Genomic DNA, 17087 nt, shown 5'->3' with positions numbered 1-17087 from the left:
GATTTCTGTTTAGTGACATGTTACCTTCTCAAAAAAAAAAAAAAAAAAGATTTCTGTTTAGTGGTAAAAATTGTATGAACTAGTTGTTCTTAAAATTGCATTTACCCTTTCATGTTAGCTTTATCAATTTCTCAAAATCAGGATAGAGAGAAGTATATACTTTCACTTCCCTTCTAATCATAACAAATAAATAAGTGAAAATTAAGCATCAATGCTTCACTTTTTGTGAAAGACAACCTACCATTTTCTCTCTCCATTATCCTCTGGGTTTAATTTCACCTAGGGTCATTAATACTCTTTATAACACTAGTGAACAAACTATTTTTTTTTTTGTAATACTGAAACTACTAAACTATTATTTGTAACATTGATGTCACAGACCTAATTTTATAACAATAAAATCATTAAACTATGTGTTAGTTGTCCAGAAAATACAAATCACTAGAAATTAAATTTTTGTTGCAGGAAAATGACATCTCATCACCACATCATCATTTTCCCACTGCGTACATGCCTGTGGGAATATTCTTTTAAAAAAAAAATCACATTGTCATAACCTATATTTTAAACATAAATAATAAACAAAATACTAAAAATTAAAAGAAACAGTTAACAGGATACTCCTCAAAACAGACATAGTATTAATTCTACTTTGTATTTATTAGCTATTTATTCTTATTTGGATCAACTGTTTTTTAAGTATGTTACTATGGTAAAATGAATTAATGATGATTGGTTTAATGCTATCAATGAACATTACGCCTTAAGTTTTCATCCTTCATCTTAAATTCTACTTTTGAAAGTGATCCCACCTAATGTAATTGACGTTGCATTGTAACTTCATTTAATCTTTTCCTCCCCTTTCTCAAAATGACCATAGTGTAAGTTGCAATTTCGTCCTATAATGAACAGGTTAAAGCATCATCAGTCCCTATCCTTTCAATTGTAATATCAAATCACTAATTTTATTTAAGCCAAAACGTTAATGGACCCCAATTAATTATGGTTCAATGCTTATGGATTGTCATTGTCCTACTCACTCGTGTAGCTGCCTCCCACCAAGTGCATAAAAATATTCTTTAAACCTACTCTATATATTTTTCCAAGTTTTTTTTGGATTAAAAATAAAGTTATATACTTTCGAAATTCCCAAACAAGCATTTAAATATCCTATTTGTTGTCACAATAAAGTAATATAGCAGCAATTAAGCAAGATAAAATGGTCGCCCGCCCCGCCCCTTTCAACTTTCTTTTCTTCCTTATTTTCAAGAGTAATATGGGACTCTTTTCTTACCTGTGGAGTGTGAATTTGGAAAATGTGAAAACACTTTTGCCCAAAAATACTTCCTTAGGACAGAAATTGCTCATTTTATTTTGCTTTAGAGAGAAACTATTTAATAAGTATTCCACTTAATTCTTCCCTTCCCTTACAATTTTAGAGAAAATTCTTATTTGGAGCCTGTTTGGCCAAGCTTTTAAAAAAATACTACAGTACTTGTTTTGATAATTACTTTATCAAAGTAGCTTGTTGTTTTTTTGAAGAAAAACAATTTGTGTTTGGCCAAATACATAAACAAATGTAGTTCTACCTAAGTTATAACAAGTAACAGTATAACTAACGGAGACACCCATGCATATGGGAGAAAAAATAGAAAAATTGTCTTAGGTAGTTACTACTATTATTTCCATCTACAACGTTAGTTAGAAAGAGCTGAAAGAGATACTACGTATCTGCACAATTACTTAAAATATCAGAAATCTAAAAAACCGACTACCAATAAACATTGAAGATAGTCGAGGAATCTGTATTTGGTTAGGGCCATAAAGTCATTTCATCAGAATTTATTATAGTTTCTTATCTTGTACAGCCTACACGAGTAGTAAAAATTAATGAAATTAGTAATATGACTAACCAAACCCAACTACAAACCAAAAAGTGCTCATAATAAAGTTTCTTCCTCTCATATTGATGAGATGGATGAGATCTCTCTATTCTTAATTAAAAATCTCAAGTTCAAAATATGAGAATGGAAAATTTTCTAAAATAGAGAGGGCACTAGGACTTGAAATTATGGAATCTAAACTTGCAATCGAGCCTATAGCTCGTATTAGTTAATAAATTCTCAATTAAATATTTTTTTATATATATAATGAATGTTTTAATGTAAATATAAGATCTAAGTAAATATTATAAAATTTATCCAAAGTGTATTTAATATTTTGGCTTCACCCCTGCCCTAATGAAAAACATTTCCTCTTTAATGGATCGCAGTAGCACAAATTTAATTACTAGAACCAGTGACAATGACTACTGTGCATTGAGTAGTTAAAAAAAAAAAAAATACTAAAAAGAAAAAATTTCCTCTTGCCCTTATAAATATAGGTCACCAATCTATCCACAATTGCTACTTCTTTTTTCCCACCTTTTCACTTTACAATGAAACTTCACATCTTAGCTCTCATTAGTACTACTACTCTCCTATGTCTAACACTCATTCCAACAACTGATTCAACTCAACCACCATTCTCTTGTGACTCATCTCTACCACAAACCAAATCCTTAAAATTCTGCCAAACAGCACTTCCAATAAGTGTACGTGTAAAGGACCTTGTCTCTAGACTGACACTTGATGAGAAAATATCACAACTTGTTAACTCAGCACCTGCTGTACCAAGACTTGGTATTCCAGCATACGAGTGGTGGTCAGAGTCTTTACACGGTGTTGGTTCTGCAGGAAAAGGCATTTTCTTCAATGGGAGTATTGGTGGAGCTACTAGTTTCCCTCAAGTTATTCTTACTGCTGCTTCTTTTGATGAAAATCTTTGGTACCGCATTGGTCTGGTATGAACCAATGTAAACTCAGTTTGTTTAATTAAAACATAATGGTTAAAGATACATTCAGATTCAGATTATAAGTTCCCTTTTTCTACCTGAAGTATGACCATCTATGAATTAAAATACGTTTAATTGAGTAGATCAGGTAGAAAAAAGAGAACAGTTGATAATGGGTCTAATCAGCTTTGAAGTGTGTTTTAAGACAGTGATAGTTTGGTTGAAAACGGGAACATTTATAGTTGCGTTGTGAAACTCGCAAAAAATATGATATAGTTCAAATTTGTTTTTGATCCTTAACTCTCTGTTTAATTTAACCTATGTACATTGATATTATAAATTCTTGCATATCATATACTGGGAGATGGAGTTACAGTTGCTGCTATGGGCAGAACTAATAGTTTTAGTTTTGGTTTTGGCTCTGCATTTGTGTTTAGTCAATATGTATAAATAATTTATTTAAAATTTTAATAACTATGTACAATAAGCAGATTAGTTATCTAAAAACAAGGCGATAACCTGTGATATTAGATTGAAATGCATTTTGGTGTATACAAGTTAAATCTATTATTGTACTATGATTTTCATTTTCTTCATGTTACTTTGCGTAGTTCACATTTCTAGGCTTCCGTATGTGTGTGTGTCGGCGGATCGCCAGATCTTTATAGTGTCTCGAAATTCAATTATTGATTGATAAGTTACTGTTTTCAGTATACCTCTTTAAAATTTTATAACTTGTACTACCACATTGTGCGTCTCGAATCTCTTAATTAAGATCGGCTTAGATAAAATCATGTTAATTTAATGGTGAATGTCAAGTTTCGGATTTATGAATTTCAAATTGTTGTGATTTCTGATGATCTATCGGAAAAAACCTCTCTACCTCACAGAAACAGGGGTAAAATTTACGAACACCTCAAACTCTTCAGACTCACTTGTGGGATTACATTGATTTGTTGTTGTTGAAATTGTTGTGAGTTCATATGACACAATGTAAAGTGTCATTTGAAATGAATTCCAATTTGGGTAGTTGGGAGAGTTATGTACACTATCAGTGTACAGAGTTTAATTCAAGTTCACTTAAAAAAAATAGGTCTTTCTTGATAACAAGCATGATATGATAACTTTGAAAATGTTTTACATTGTCAATGTGATGTAAAAGAATTTTAATTTCTGACTGTTTATTATTGCAATTGGAAAGAATTTTAATTTCTGACTGTTTATTATTGCAATTGGAATGATGAAGGTGATAGGAAAAGAGGCAAGGGCAGTGTACAATGCAGGGCAAGCAGTAGGGATGACATTTTGGGCGCCAAATATAAATATATTTAGGGACCCAAGATGGGGCAGAGGCCAAGAAACACCAGGGGAGGACCCAAGCATGACTGGCAAATATGCAATTAGGTATGTGAGAGGAGTACAAGGTGACAGCTTTAATGGTGGCCAACTCAAGAAAGGTCACCTTCAAGCTTCTGCTTGCTGCAAACATTTCACTGCTTATGACTTGGATCAGTGGAAAAACTTGGATCGCTTTAGTTTCAATGCCATTGTAAGTACTCTTCTTTTCTCTAAACCTATCAGTACTTTATTACTTTACTTTTTTTTATTATGAAGGTGTTCGGGTCACTTTGTGAGCATTTTAGCTATTCCACCTATATTTATTATCTAGGGGTAGAGGTAAAGTTTAAATTACGGGTTCGACAGAACTCAATAATTTTGACTCCAACTTTGTATATTACATGTTTAAAAGTTAAATTTACAACAGTTACACACTTACACTTTATGTCATTGTACTGCGATACTCATTAAGTTTACATCCTAAATCTACTTTTACTATTTACCTAGCTTCCACGAGCACGCGCATAGAATAATATCGTCTACCAGAATTTAAATATATGGAATACATGTCCAATTTTACAATTTTTGATGAGATTTAAGTCTTGATTTTCATAGTTTTAAGTGACCGCTAAGCCAGACTTTATTATTGTTTGAAAAGTCTTTTTTTTCACTATGGAAAATGAAGAGTTTATGCACTACTAGTATTTTTATGTTACTTTTAAAGTGTAACTTTAAAGTACATTTGGAGGAGGATATTTTGCAGTTTTTAACCCTGTTAATTATATGGCCATCAGTATTCAACCATCCTCCTCACTGCTTTAGTTTAGAATACTTTTCTTGTCTTGGTATGTTTTGTACTTTCCCCATGATAAAGCGATGGTCACGGGATTTTCTGCATTAATTAGTAAACATTAAACGACCCCGAGATGGAATTTTGAATTTGGAGCCTTATCTGTCAGATTTTTATTACAGAAAAATATAGTTTAATGCTTAAAATTTCGGTGGAATAATTCTTATATTATTGGTCTGAAAAGGAATGCTGTTTATTTTATATTTATATATTGGCGGTCGGATGTCAAAAACAAAATTAAATTTGAAATATAATTTGTGTTGCCAACCTTTCAGTTGGACCAATTTCAAAAGACTGGAACTTTTATTAATTATAGGCTATAGCTGCCCCTTTTTTGGCTTTTCTTATTTATATAATGTTGTACGCAGGAATATTACTGGTATATAAGTAAATCCCTTCCATTGTCCACTATAATCATATACGTATAGTAATAGTAGTAGAAGTTAAATGGCAATCTCAGTACAAAAAATAGAAAGAATTGAAATTTTAAGTCATGGCTATTTACTTCACATTGAGAATTAGTTCAGTGATTAATCTATTTATTCTTGCACAATTAGCGGGGGTGGATTAGAGTCATTGTAGGACCATTTATAAAATAGACTAAAAAGTTGGGGTGCCCACTGCCCATTATTGAAAAAAAGATAAACAGGTCTTTGTCTTCTTTTTAGGATTCACACTTTTTCTCATTAGATCTCTTCTAAGATTGAAAAATTTGAGTGTTTAATCTTTAACTTTTGGGAAAAGAATGAAGCATGAGAATGATGCTTTTTTACAATTTGTACTATTATTCTTTTTGTCACCTAGTTACTTCAAGATTTAAGGAATCTGCAATTTTTATATGTAATAATATTGTACTAGAAAGTTTATTATTTAGTTTCACTTTTTCCTTCTTTTTTTTTTTTTTTTGCAATGCTGAACTCTGTTTCTTCCTTTAATTACCTAGGTTACCCTTCAAGATATGGCAGATACATTTCAGCCCCCTTTCCAAGATTGCATACAGAAAGCACAAGCTAGTGGAATAATGTGCTCTTACAACAGTGTCAATGGAATCCCAAGTTGTGCTAATTACAACCTTTTGACAAAAACAGCTCGACAACAATGGGGTTTTCATGGGTAATTCTAAAATTTACTGCAGTAACTTTTTAGTTACTTTAGAAATTTACCCTGCTTTTGAGGAGTGGTTCCCGTTCTTAAAAAAATTGAACAGAACTTAACTTATATACACTAGCAGCATAAAACTTTTTATTAACAAATTAGGAAAAGTATGAATTGTTATTTATTATATATCATCTTAATTTAATAGTGGAAAACTTGCACTCTTCCAATATATATATATATATATAAAAGTTAAACTCGTGTCAATATGATGATAGGTACATCACATCCGACTGTGATGCAGTACAAGTTATGCATGACAACCACAAGTATGGTAAAAAACCAGAAGATGCTGTGGCATTTGCACTTAAAGCTGGTATGATAGTACCCTTAAACCCTGTTAAACCTTTTTTTTTTTTTTTGGTGTTGTAAACTTTCTTGCTTTTAGGAACTTTAATTTCTACCAAGGAAATTATTTTATAATATAGAGAGATAAAATAAAATAAAAGCTCCAATAGGCTCATGTACCTTTTTCTAATTATTTCTTAAATAACTGATTAAATTAGGCTATGATATAATCACCAAAATAGAAAAAAGGGCAAAAAACGTATATGTACATAGTAAGAGGGTATATTTACGAATACGACGATCTTTCTTGCGTTTACAAAATATATCAATAGATTTCTTACAAAATTATACAAATCAGGTAAATTAAAAAGAAGCAAATAAAATACGATAAATAACGTAAGGAAACTTTCCTTATTTTATCCACTTTTCTCTCCATTTAAATTAAGAGATATTGTTCCCTGATTTTCTCCAACTTTTGCTCTCTTATTTTATCCACTTTTCTCTCACCATTTTATTCTCTAATTTTCTCCAACTTTTGCTCGAAAAGTCCATTCTAATCAGTTATTCTCTCATACAAAATTCATACACAATCAATTTCTCGGTATGAATCAAATTCCATACAAAGTTCGTTATAATTTTTGTAAGTGATACAAATCAGATTTCATACAAAGTTCATACACCAGAAAACAAATATGTATAAATTTTGTATGCAATATGTATAATTGTATAAATTCGTTATAATTTTTTTGTATGAAATATGTATAAAAGTTGTATGCATATTTTGATTATGATAAAATATATATAAATTGTATAAAATCTTATCAAAGTATGTATAAATTATGAGAAAATATGTACAATAAATCTGCAATTGATACAAACCAGATTACATACAAAGTTCATGTACCAGAAAATAAATATGTATATATTTTGTAACAATGGTAGATCGAATGAAATAAAACTGGGACATGCCTCCATTTTCATTAAATGGGATCATTAGAAGATTAGAATAATCTCTCCTGTATAACCCTGCCTCCATTTTTAATTGGATAATTCCAAAAAGAAGGGACATTTATTATATAATTGCAAAGGGGATATATGAGTATTAATAAGGGCAAAAAACATATATGTAAATGTTAAAATTGGTGGAGAATTGTTCGTCGATGAAACTGAAATTGTATCATACTAGGAGAGAAGATGAATTTTAGGTTTGAAAATAATGTGTATCAACAACTGTAGAGGGAGAGGGAGAGAGAAATCTTTTTGAAAATAAAAAGAAGTTGATTGATAACTATCTTAAAATTAAGCCCACATTTAAAAATCAGATTCTCTTCCTTAAAAAAGAACCCAAAATTATGGGTATCCCATTAAGACCAAATCTGGTATACTTTATAATTTTGTTGGTATGTTTTGTAAATAAGAAAAAATATCCTTATGTTTTGTAATATAGAGTCTTAAGTAGTATTATTAGGTTATTTTCCCTTTGCGCGATTGGCTTATTCGGGGTTGGTCTTTAATTTTTGCCCCTCAAATTGGTGGTATTTAACTTTTGTCCTTCGCTAAAAATCTCTTGGTTTCAGGTTCGAACTCGCGCTCAGTCAAAAGTTAAAAAAAAAAAAAAAAATCGCAAGATAGAGTTTGGATTCGCAAGGTAGAATTTTGCTACCTTCATGCAAAGTTTCATACTGTGCCTTAAGTATACAGTTTGTAGTTACTCAAAACTCTACCTTAGGTAGAGGTTAGCATTAAGGCAAATTTTTTTTTTCCTTAGTTAAAATTTTGCAATACTCTGCCTTAAAGCCTAACTTTTGCCTCAATAGACCTAATTTTACTACAAAACTCTGCCTTGTGATTTTTTTTTTTTTTTTTTACTGAGTCGGGTAGCGAACCCCAAATCTCACGATATTATGCGAAGGAAAAAAATTAGTGACCCGCAATTTCAGGGGCAAAAATTAAAGACCAGTGGCTTTGAAGGGAAATCTGCACAAAAAAAAAATGTTATATCTTTGACTATCCAATAAGGAGACCTACTGATTTTTGTCTTATCATTATCAATGAAAGGGGCAATATCCAAGTCAAGTTTTTGCGCGGATTTCCCTTTATATGGACTGGTCTTTAATTTTTGTCCCTATTTTTCATTTAATGAAAATTATGGGCTAAAGTATTCTTATTCGTCACGGTCTACAAAATTAGAGATTCTAGCTTCAAACTCCAGCAGAGTAAAAAAAACCAATTTCGCAAGGTAAAATTTCATATAAACTATGCCTATTTGGAGAAAGTAGAAATTAAGTTATCCTACAAAGTTATAAAGGAAAAGGCATAGTTTACATGTAACTTTGCTCGAATAGATATAGTTTCTATAAAATTTTGCCTTGATAATTGTTTTTTTATTGGTTAACTCGTGAACGTGGGGGAATATTAAGGCCACTTTTGTATTACTTAAAATGCTGAAGGAAAAAAATTAAAAACCAGCCATTGGAGAGGTAAAAATTAAAGAACGCCCCAAGATAGGGCAATCGTGCGAATTGCCCAATCCAAATCGATCTAGAAAACTAGAAAATAATAGGGATAATAAGGGGGGAAAACATGAATAGCAGCCCATTACTATAGTTTACATTCACTGGCCTTACAAAACTTAGTCATCAACGTACCTGCAAAAGTTTAACAAAATCGTTTTAGAAAAGTGGGGTTATTTTAAGTTTCTTTCTTTTATGGACTGTTAATCTAGTTAGCATACTACAAATAATAAGGAAAGAAAAAAGTTATAGAGAAGCATGTAGTAAACATGGAGGTGCACTAGGCCCAACGTATTCTTTTTCATTTGGTTAGACCACCAATGAATTTTACCAAGGGAAAATAACACGTATACCCTGAAAGTAAACTATTTACATATCCATACACCTTTACCTTGATGTCATCCAAAATATTTATTCATATGTTTCCATTTTTCATATTTTTTTTCCAGCTGATGTTATCATGATGTCAGCATTGCATACTTTGTTGCTTTTTCGGGTGCGACATACTTTGCTGTTTTTTGTCCTTTTTTTTTTTGTTCTCTTTTTAGGTTACTTTAACTTTTTGTTAATTTTATCCTTTTTGTCTTTTTATTTTACTTTTTTGTTAATTAAAATTAAATATAATGAAAAAATATTAACTAATTATGTTTAGATTAATAAAAATATAAAAAAACGAAATAATTAGACTACAACAAAAAGTAATATAAGAAAAATACTAAAGTCACTAGTTTATTTATTAAAATCTAAATTAATCTTATTTTTTTCTCTTTTGCAAATGAAAACAAAAGTTATATCTAAAATATAATTCTATTTTTTTGTAATTTGTTTTACAAATTTTAACTTGCTAAAAATAATATCAAAATTAAGTTTAAACTCTATTTGTTGTATTTTTTTATAATTTTTTCTTTTGATGAATGAACTTGCCCTTTATGATACCCTGTGGGTATATAATATATACTATATGAGTATCATAAAGGACTAAGATTTTTTTTTTTTAAACAAATGAATCGATCCTCTATGGTACCCTGTCAGTATATAGTATATGCTATATACCATGTCGGTATCATAGAGGATTGAGGAGTGTTTTTCTTGAAGAAAATAAATCATTCCTTTATGATACCCTGTCAGTATATGAGATATGCCATGCGGGTATCAAAGAGGGTTGAGCGTTTTTCTTGAAAAAATGAATTGTCAGTCCTCTATGATATCATGTCATTATATGATATACAATGTGGGTATCATAGAGGACTGAGTAGTATTTTTGAAGGAATGATCCAATCTTCTATGATATTCTGTCAGTATATGTTATATACCATGTGGTATCATAGTATACTGCAACTGTATACTTCAACTGCTACTGATTTGGTATATTATATGGTATAATAAGTTGTTTTTTGAGACATAGAAAAAAAAAAGATATACTATATCAATTTCTGTTTTTTATATAGATTTTTTTTTTTAAAAAAAAAGGAACGAAAATAAATGAGCCAAAAGGTGTGTAGAATTAGATGTTGAAAAATGGAAATAGAGAAAAAATAATAAAAATAAGTGAAATTAGAAAAGGAGAAAAAGAAAACTTTGATTTATAAGAATATATTTTCTATTCATTAGGTTTTAATAAATAAACTAGTGATTTTAGGATTTTCCTAATTACTTCTTGTTGTAGTCTAATTATCTACTTTTTCTATAAATTTATTAGTCTAAAAATAGTAAGCTACTATATTTATTTTTATCTTTTATTAAAAAAAGTAAAACAAAAAGACAAAAAAGATATATTTATTTTTATCTTTTATTAAAAAAAGTAAAACAAAAAGACAAAAAAGAAAGGACAAAATTAACAAAAATTTAAAATAACCTAAAAAGAGGAACAAAGAAATTAGAAAAAAAAGAAGGACAAAAAGCAGCAAAGTATGCCGCGTCACGAAAACCAACAAAGTGTGCAATACATCATGACGACGCAAACCAAAAAGAGAACTGGAAATCGTGCACATGTGTAAATATTGCAGGTGTCACAAGAAAGGGTTATGGGTGTGTAAATAGTTTGCTTTCAGGGTATTGGTGTTCTTTTCCCTAAATATTTTGTCTCAAATAAGCATTTTGTGTTGTTTTCCCCTTTGCCAAAGGATAAATGGGATAAGTCAGTGCAGAAAGGATAGTTTTCTTTTCATTAAAGTGATGCAAAATAAAAAGGAATTTTATACTACACATCAGTCTAGCAAAGCTCACAAGAAAAGATTATCGTAGTATTTATTTCTTATAATTTTAGTCAATATGCAGTGTATAATTACTGTATAATATATGTGTAGTCAGGGTTATACACTTATTATATACTTACTATACACTTGTTATATATTGAGATGTGACGAATACAAAATGTTATGCTAGGCGGGTGAAAATATTTTTAGCCGGCTGACCGGAAATGTTAAGATCTTTATAAAAAATTGGAGGCAATAGTTACTCGTTTACTGCAATATGAACTAACCTTATAGAAATTGGTAATGCCGTAATGGTAATAAAATAAAATAATATAATGGACTAGCCATCTTGTCTACAAATGTGATGGGAATTGAAATTTCACAGGCATGGATGTAGACTGTGGGGATTACTTGAGGAAATACACAAAATCAGCAGTTATGCAGAAAAAAGTTTCAGAAGTTAATATAGACAGGGCTCTTCACAATCTTTTCTCCATAAGAATGAGGTTAGGACTATTCAATGGGAACCCCCAAAAACAGCTCTTCGGAAACATTAGTCCTAGTGTTGTTTGTGCTCAACAACACCAAGAACTAGCCCTTGAAGCTGCAAGAAGTGGCATTGTCTTGCTCAAGAACAGTGGCAAGCTTCTTCCACTTTCCAAGGCAAAAACGAATTCCCTTGCTGTCATTGGTCCTAATGCCAACAGTGCTTATGTCCTTCGTGGGAACTACGACGGTCCTCCTTGCAAATTCATCGAAATTCTCAAAGCATTTGAGGGTTATGTGAAGACGGTTCAATACCACCAGGGGTGCAATGCGGTTAACTGCACATCTGCTTACATTGATCAAGCTGTCAACACTGCAAAGAACGCAGATTACGTCGTTTTGGTCATGGGGTTGGATCAAGGTCAAGAGAGGGAACAATTCGATCGCGATGACTTGGTGCTCCCGGGGCAGCAAGAAAAGCTCATTACTAGTGTTGCTAAAGCTGCAAAGAAGCCTGTTACATTGGTGCTTCTATCTGGAGGTCCTGTCGATGTTTCTTTCGCGAAATACAACAACAAAATAGGAAGCATTTTGTGGGCTGGATATCCTGGTGAAGCTGGAGGAATTGCTTTAGCAGAAATCATATTTGGTGAACATAATCCTGGTAAGACTTGATCGCTTCTTTATTTTTTTCCCTTCCCCAAAATATGCTTGATTTTAATAATAACGGCTTTTCTTAAAGGGATTTTTACATTGCATAGCCGCCCACCAAAATAATAGCCGGAAATATATATATATATATATATATATATATATATATATATATATATATATATATATAATGTATTCACATATAATATACATATTTTATACATAACTAGTGTATATTTGGCTAGCGGTTATACTTATTTTGGCGAGCAGCTAAATGTGTAACTTTTCTTTCTTATGTCATTTGTGCAGGGGGTAAATTACCTGTTACTTGGTATCCTCAAGACTTTGTCAAAATACCAATGACAGACATGAGGATGAGACCTGATCCAAAAACAGGTTACCCTGGTAGAACATATCGATTCTACAAAGGTCCCAAAGTTTACGAGTTCGGATATGGTCTTAGCTACACAACTTATTCATATGAGTTCAGCTCTGTCACTCCAAAAACAGTCCAGCTAAATCAATTATCAACTGCAAAGATAGTTCAAGGTTCGGATTCAATCCGTTACACGTCCGTGGATGAAATGGGAAGCGACAACTGTGAGAAGGCGAAATTCTCAGCTCAAGTTACTGTCAAAAACTCAGGGGAAATGGATGGTAAGCATCCAGTACTACTTTTTGTAAAGCAGGACAAAGCACAAAATTCAAGTCCTATCAAACAGTTAGTTGGATTCCAAAGTGTGAGCTTGAAGGCAGGAGAAAATTCTCAACTTGTGTTTGAGATCAGTCCTTGTGAACATCTTAGCAGTGCTAATGAGGATGGATTAATGATGATAGAAGAAGGATCTCGTTACCTTGTTGTTGGCGATGCAGAACACCCTATTAACGTCATGATCTGAAACCAAAAAATTTGGTTGCAAAGGTTATTATTATTTTGAATTGAATTTCAACAATGCTCTCTAAATACCTAAGAGTGGCAATGTTGAAGCAACAGCTAAAAAGAGATATCAAGATGAATTTGAGCTATTAATCTCTGTCGATTTTTTTCAGATATCTATTTTATTTTCTCCTTTTTTTCAAGAATCAGAAAGTTTGAGAGAAATTCAAGTACCAACCACAAGGATTACCTGATTTTAGTTTTAGACATTTACCCGGCAGTTTCTGCTTGACTTGAAAATGGATTATTGGTGTATCCTTAAGAAATGTTAGGTGCTATACATCAGTAATGAGAAAATCATGAAGAAAGCAATAATAGATAACAGAACAATCATATACAGATATCCCTTAAAGGAACTACAGTTACAGCACTCACATTGGTTCTGAAAGCAGCAATGACAAAATCATGATTACTGGGGCATATATTAGGTTTAATATATAGGAAAAGGATTTTGACTCTTCCCCTTAAGTAAAACTATGTGAGATAATGTAGTTTGTGCTACAAAAAGGAAGAAGTTCTGAGTAGATTATTTGAACGGAAAATGATCAAATTTATACCTGTAATATCTGAAATTGAGTAACTTTGCTTTCCGTTAGGCTTTTGGTCTAATCTTACCCCGCCCGTAGGAAAATGTTTATGTTTGCCCTTGACCGCAAAAGGAGTTCTAACCTAACGGTAATCTAAAATCATAGTTAAAAGTTGAGGGGAAAATTTGTTTCTCGAAGAATTTGGACATATGGAGTCCACCTATAGAGCTCTCTACCATGGTAAAGACAAATTAGTACTTTTTTCTAACGGCAATAATATGAATGAACTAAAGGTTTAACGGAGGGCAAAATTGCTCAATTTCGTATTGTACATGGTCAAATTTGGCCCTATTCCCTTATTTGAAATGCAATGATGTATTATGTATAAAGGTGAAAGAACAGAGTTAGTACTTGGTTTTAAGAGCTTCAATGATGAACTTGCTTTCATTTGAGGAAGGGTGTGACAACTTATATGGATCAAACCCAATATGCTTCCTGAAGAAAAAGCCTGCACTATATATCTTACGTCTGATAATAGTTGAAATATGGATGATGCCAGTTAAGTTTGGAGATTAAAAAAAGCTAGCTAAAAAGAACTCTTAGACCTACCTGCTCACCAATTATTCTGAAGTTTTAGCTTTCGCATAAGATGATCAGGCTACTAACAAGGAAGTTCAAAAACAGACAGAAACCATATATAGTCCAAACATAAACAAATATCAGGACAAGAACCATTTAAAAAGTAGTCATTCCACAAGCTCTCCACTAAATGAATAATGTTTGAACAAGCAGGAGCTAAGAGGAAGAATTTGAAGACAAGATAAAATGAAAATACAACATCTAAATTACTAAAAAGGTTCCTCCCATTCATCTTCTACTCACAAAAACTAGATCTCTGTGCTTTCAAATTCATTCGCAAAAAGTTGAGTACTGTACTGAAAAGGAAGAACCTTATACAGTAATAATCTATACTTCATTGTACAATTGTAAAGCATAGTCTTTCCAAGTATAAGGAGAGTTAGGCAGTCTATTGTTGGTGGGTGATAAAAGTTTGCAATTGCACCACGATACCGATTAGAATCTATTCTACAAGTCAATTTCTGGTAATTAAAACGTGAACTACCTTCCTTCTACAGTTGGACAGTCTCTTCGCGGGGCCACAATTCAACACAAGGAGTATATTTTCTCAAAAGTGTTTTTCAGAAAAGTATTTTTGGAGAAAATAGAGTTATACAATAGTACTTTTTAACTTCTGAAAAAGAGTTCTGCTGCTCCTCAAAAATACTTATTTTCTCCCAAAATCGTGGCCAAACACCTTACTTTTTAAAAATAAGTACTTTTGGCCTACACTTGCTTGGCCAAACAGGCAGGGCCGGCAATGGCTTTGAGGCCCCATTTTTTATTAAGGTTATGGCTAATTTGTTTAAAAAATTATTGTGATTTATAGTACTTTTATGTAGTTTCTATATATGTAAATTTTTTTCAAAAAACTTAAAGATTGTATGTCCGAATTCACGATATTTATAAAAAAGTTTGATTTTCGAAATCCAAATTTCGTCACATAAATTGAGACAGAGGAAGTACACAATTTTTATTGAAAAAATATAGAGAAGATATTTTTTTAGTCACGTGATTGGTTACCTATATTGTTGGTTGAAAAAAATTTAGAATAAATTAATCTGGAAAAATTGTTGACAACTTTGCATTGTCCTTGACGATTATAAAACAGTAAGTAATGACTGCTTCTAAAAAGACTAGAAAAGTAGACTTTAAATAAAAATATATACAAAGATCTTTCCTTTTTAAAAAAAATTAGGGTCTCTCTCTTAAGTTTGGCTTTAGGCTCCAGTCTTATTGATACGATCCCGTAAACCAGCCGTATGTTTACGGCACCGACCTGGATACATGATGCATATCGCTGTCCCTTGGATTCACTAACAATCCGCTTGATCATACAAACGGAAATAATACTCTATTTTTTAAACTTGAATAAGTTCCTAAAAGTGATTCAAGGCGTGTTTGTCAACGTTTACACTTATGAGTTATGAGTGGATCATATTTTTTGCATCGTAGGACACCATGCACACCGGGGATAACGAAATATGGACATGTTTTTATCATGGATGAAAATCAGGGTAAAGAAGAACGTCTATTAATTAATTCTGTAATCATAGTTCGTTGGTTCCCTCTCTCCCTGGCCATGGAATTCTTCCAAAAATGAAAAAAAAAAAAAAAAAAAAAAAGAAGCTTTCAATATAATTGTACTACTAGGTCTCATAGCATAATTATATCAACTGCAGTGCCTCCTTGTTTGATTCCTAATCTGAGAGCACTCACATGCGTTAGTACTAGACTAGTAGATGTCCGTTTAATTTGAGTACACTTAAGACCTTTGTTTAATGCTTCATTTATTGTGACTATTTTCAGTTAGATTTTTACATTTTTGTTTGGTGAGTGAAATATGTTTTAAAGAAATCGCAAAACAAACTATTGTTACAAAAAGAATTTTGATGTTTAATTGGTGAGTGAAATATATTTTTCCGAAAATTTGCATTAAAAATGATAAAAGTTAATAATGTTTTATTTGATAATTTCTGTTGAGTATTAAAGATTGTGCCTTAATATTGGCTGAAGCAGCAGTGATACGAATTTAGGAGTTAGATAATTGTGACACTAACAGGTTTTTTGCAATCCTACTTGTTTGATTTGACTTATTTACTATTTCTAAATAAATTTTATCAATTTATTTAAACATTTCTTGAAAATAGGATTGAAGTACAACGAAGTTAGGTATTAATTGGGCGTTGGGCCATAAGAATTATTCACTTTATTCCGGATTTTTTTTTCTCACTTTTTTCACTTTTTTTCACAAAATATACAACTTGAAGTTGTATTCCTAACAAAAAAAAAAAAAAAAAACAACAAAACTTATTTTTCAAAAAAATTCACTTTTTTCACTTTTTCACAACTACATTTCAACAAAAACTACAATTTCAAAAATTATGGCTAAACACAACTCCAATTCCAACTCCAAAATTTCAGAAAAAAAAAATCACTTTTTTTTTTTTTTGGTATCTATGGACAAACAGGCCGAACTGACTCAAGATTTGTCTATGAAATTCTTGTAGGGCACACATCGGAGGAGAAAGTGAAAGGAATCGCCTTCTAAGGCATTGGAGGGGGAAGTGCACAGATTTAAATATGATTAAAAAAAAAAAAAATCTACGTTAATTGAAAGAAAAATTGAGGCTAGCTATCAGCATTTGGAAAAAATAAAAAACCCATCCAAGACAAATAGTTTATTGAATATGTTT

The 17087-nt window shown here is 31.4% G+C and overlaps 1 protein-coding gene across 1 annotated transcript; it reads left to right on the top strand.

The window, feature by feature from the left end:
* Positions 1 to 2399: 2399 nt before the first annotated feature.
* Positions 2400 to 13333, top strand: LOC132033781 (probable beta-D-xylosidase 7). Its single transcript, XM_059423861.1, has 6 exons — positions 2400 to 2842; positions 4080 to 4382; positions 5965 to 6134; positions 6395 to 6492; positions 11558 to 12322; positions 12619 to 13333. The coding sequence occupies exons 1-6, from the start codon at positions 2438 to 2440 to the stop codon at positions 13206 to 13208; spliced, it is 2331 nt and encodes a 776-aa protein (XP_059279844.1). The 5' UTR covers positions 2400 to 2437; the 3' UTR covers positions 13209 to 13333.
* Positions 13334 to 17087: the final 3754 nt, after the last annotated feature.

The sequence above is a fragment of the Lycium ferocissimum genome, chromosome 10, assembly GCF_029784015.1.
Source record: "Lycium ferocissimum isolate CSIRO_LF1 chromosome 10, AGI_CSIRO_Lferr_CH_V1, whole genome shotgun sequence".
NCBI classification, from domain to species: domain Eukaryota; kingdom Viridiplantae; phylum Streptophyta; class Magnoliopsida; order Solanales; family Solanaceae; genus Lycium; species Lycium ferocissimum.
Note: the sequence above shows the minus strand (reverse complement) of the source record. Positions and strands in the feature narration are given on the sequence as shown.

Excerpts from the sequence above, each read along its gene's own strand:
- LOC132033781 (XM_059423861.1), top strand. The coding sequence starts at position 2,438 with ATGAAACTTCACATCTTAGCTCTCATTAGTACTACTACTCTCCTATGT. Across the intron at positions 6,493-11,557 it reads GGCATTTGCACTTAAAGCTG|GCATGGATGTAGACTGTGGG; the intron begins GTATGATAGTAC and ends GAAATTTCACAG. Across the intron at positions 12,323-12,618 it reads ATTTGGTGAACATAATCCTG|GGGGTAAATTACCTGTTACT; the intron begins GTAAGACTTGAT and ends TCATTTGTGCAG.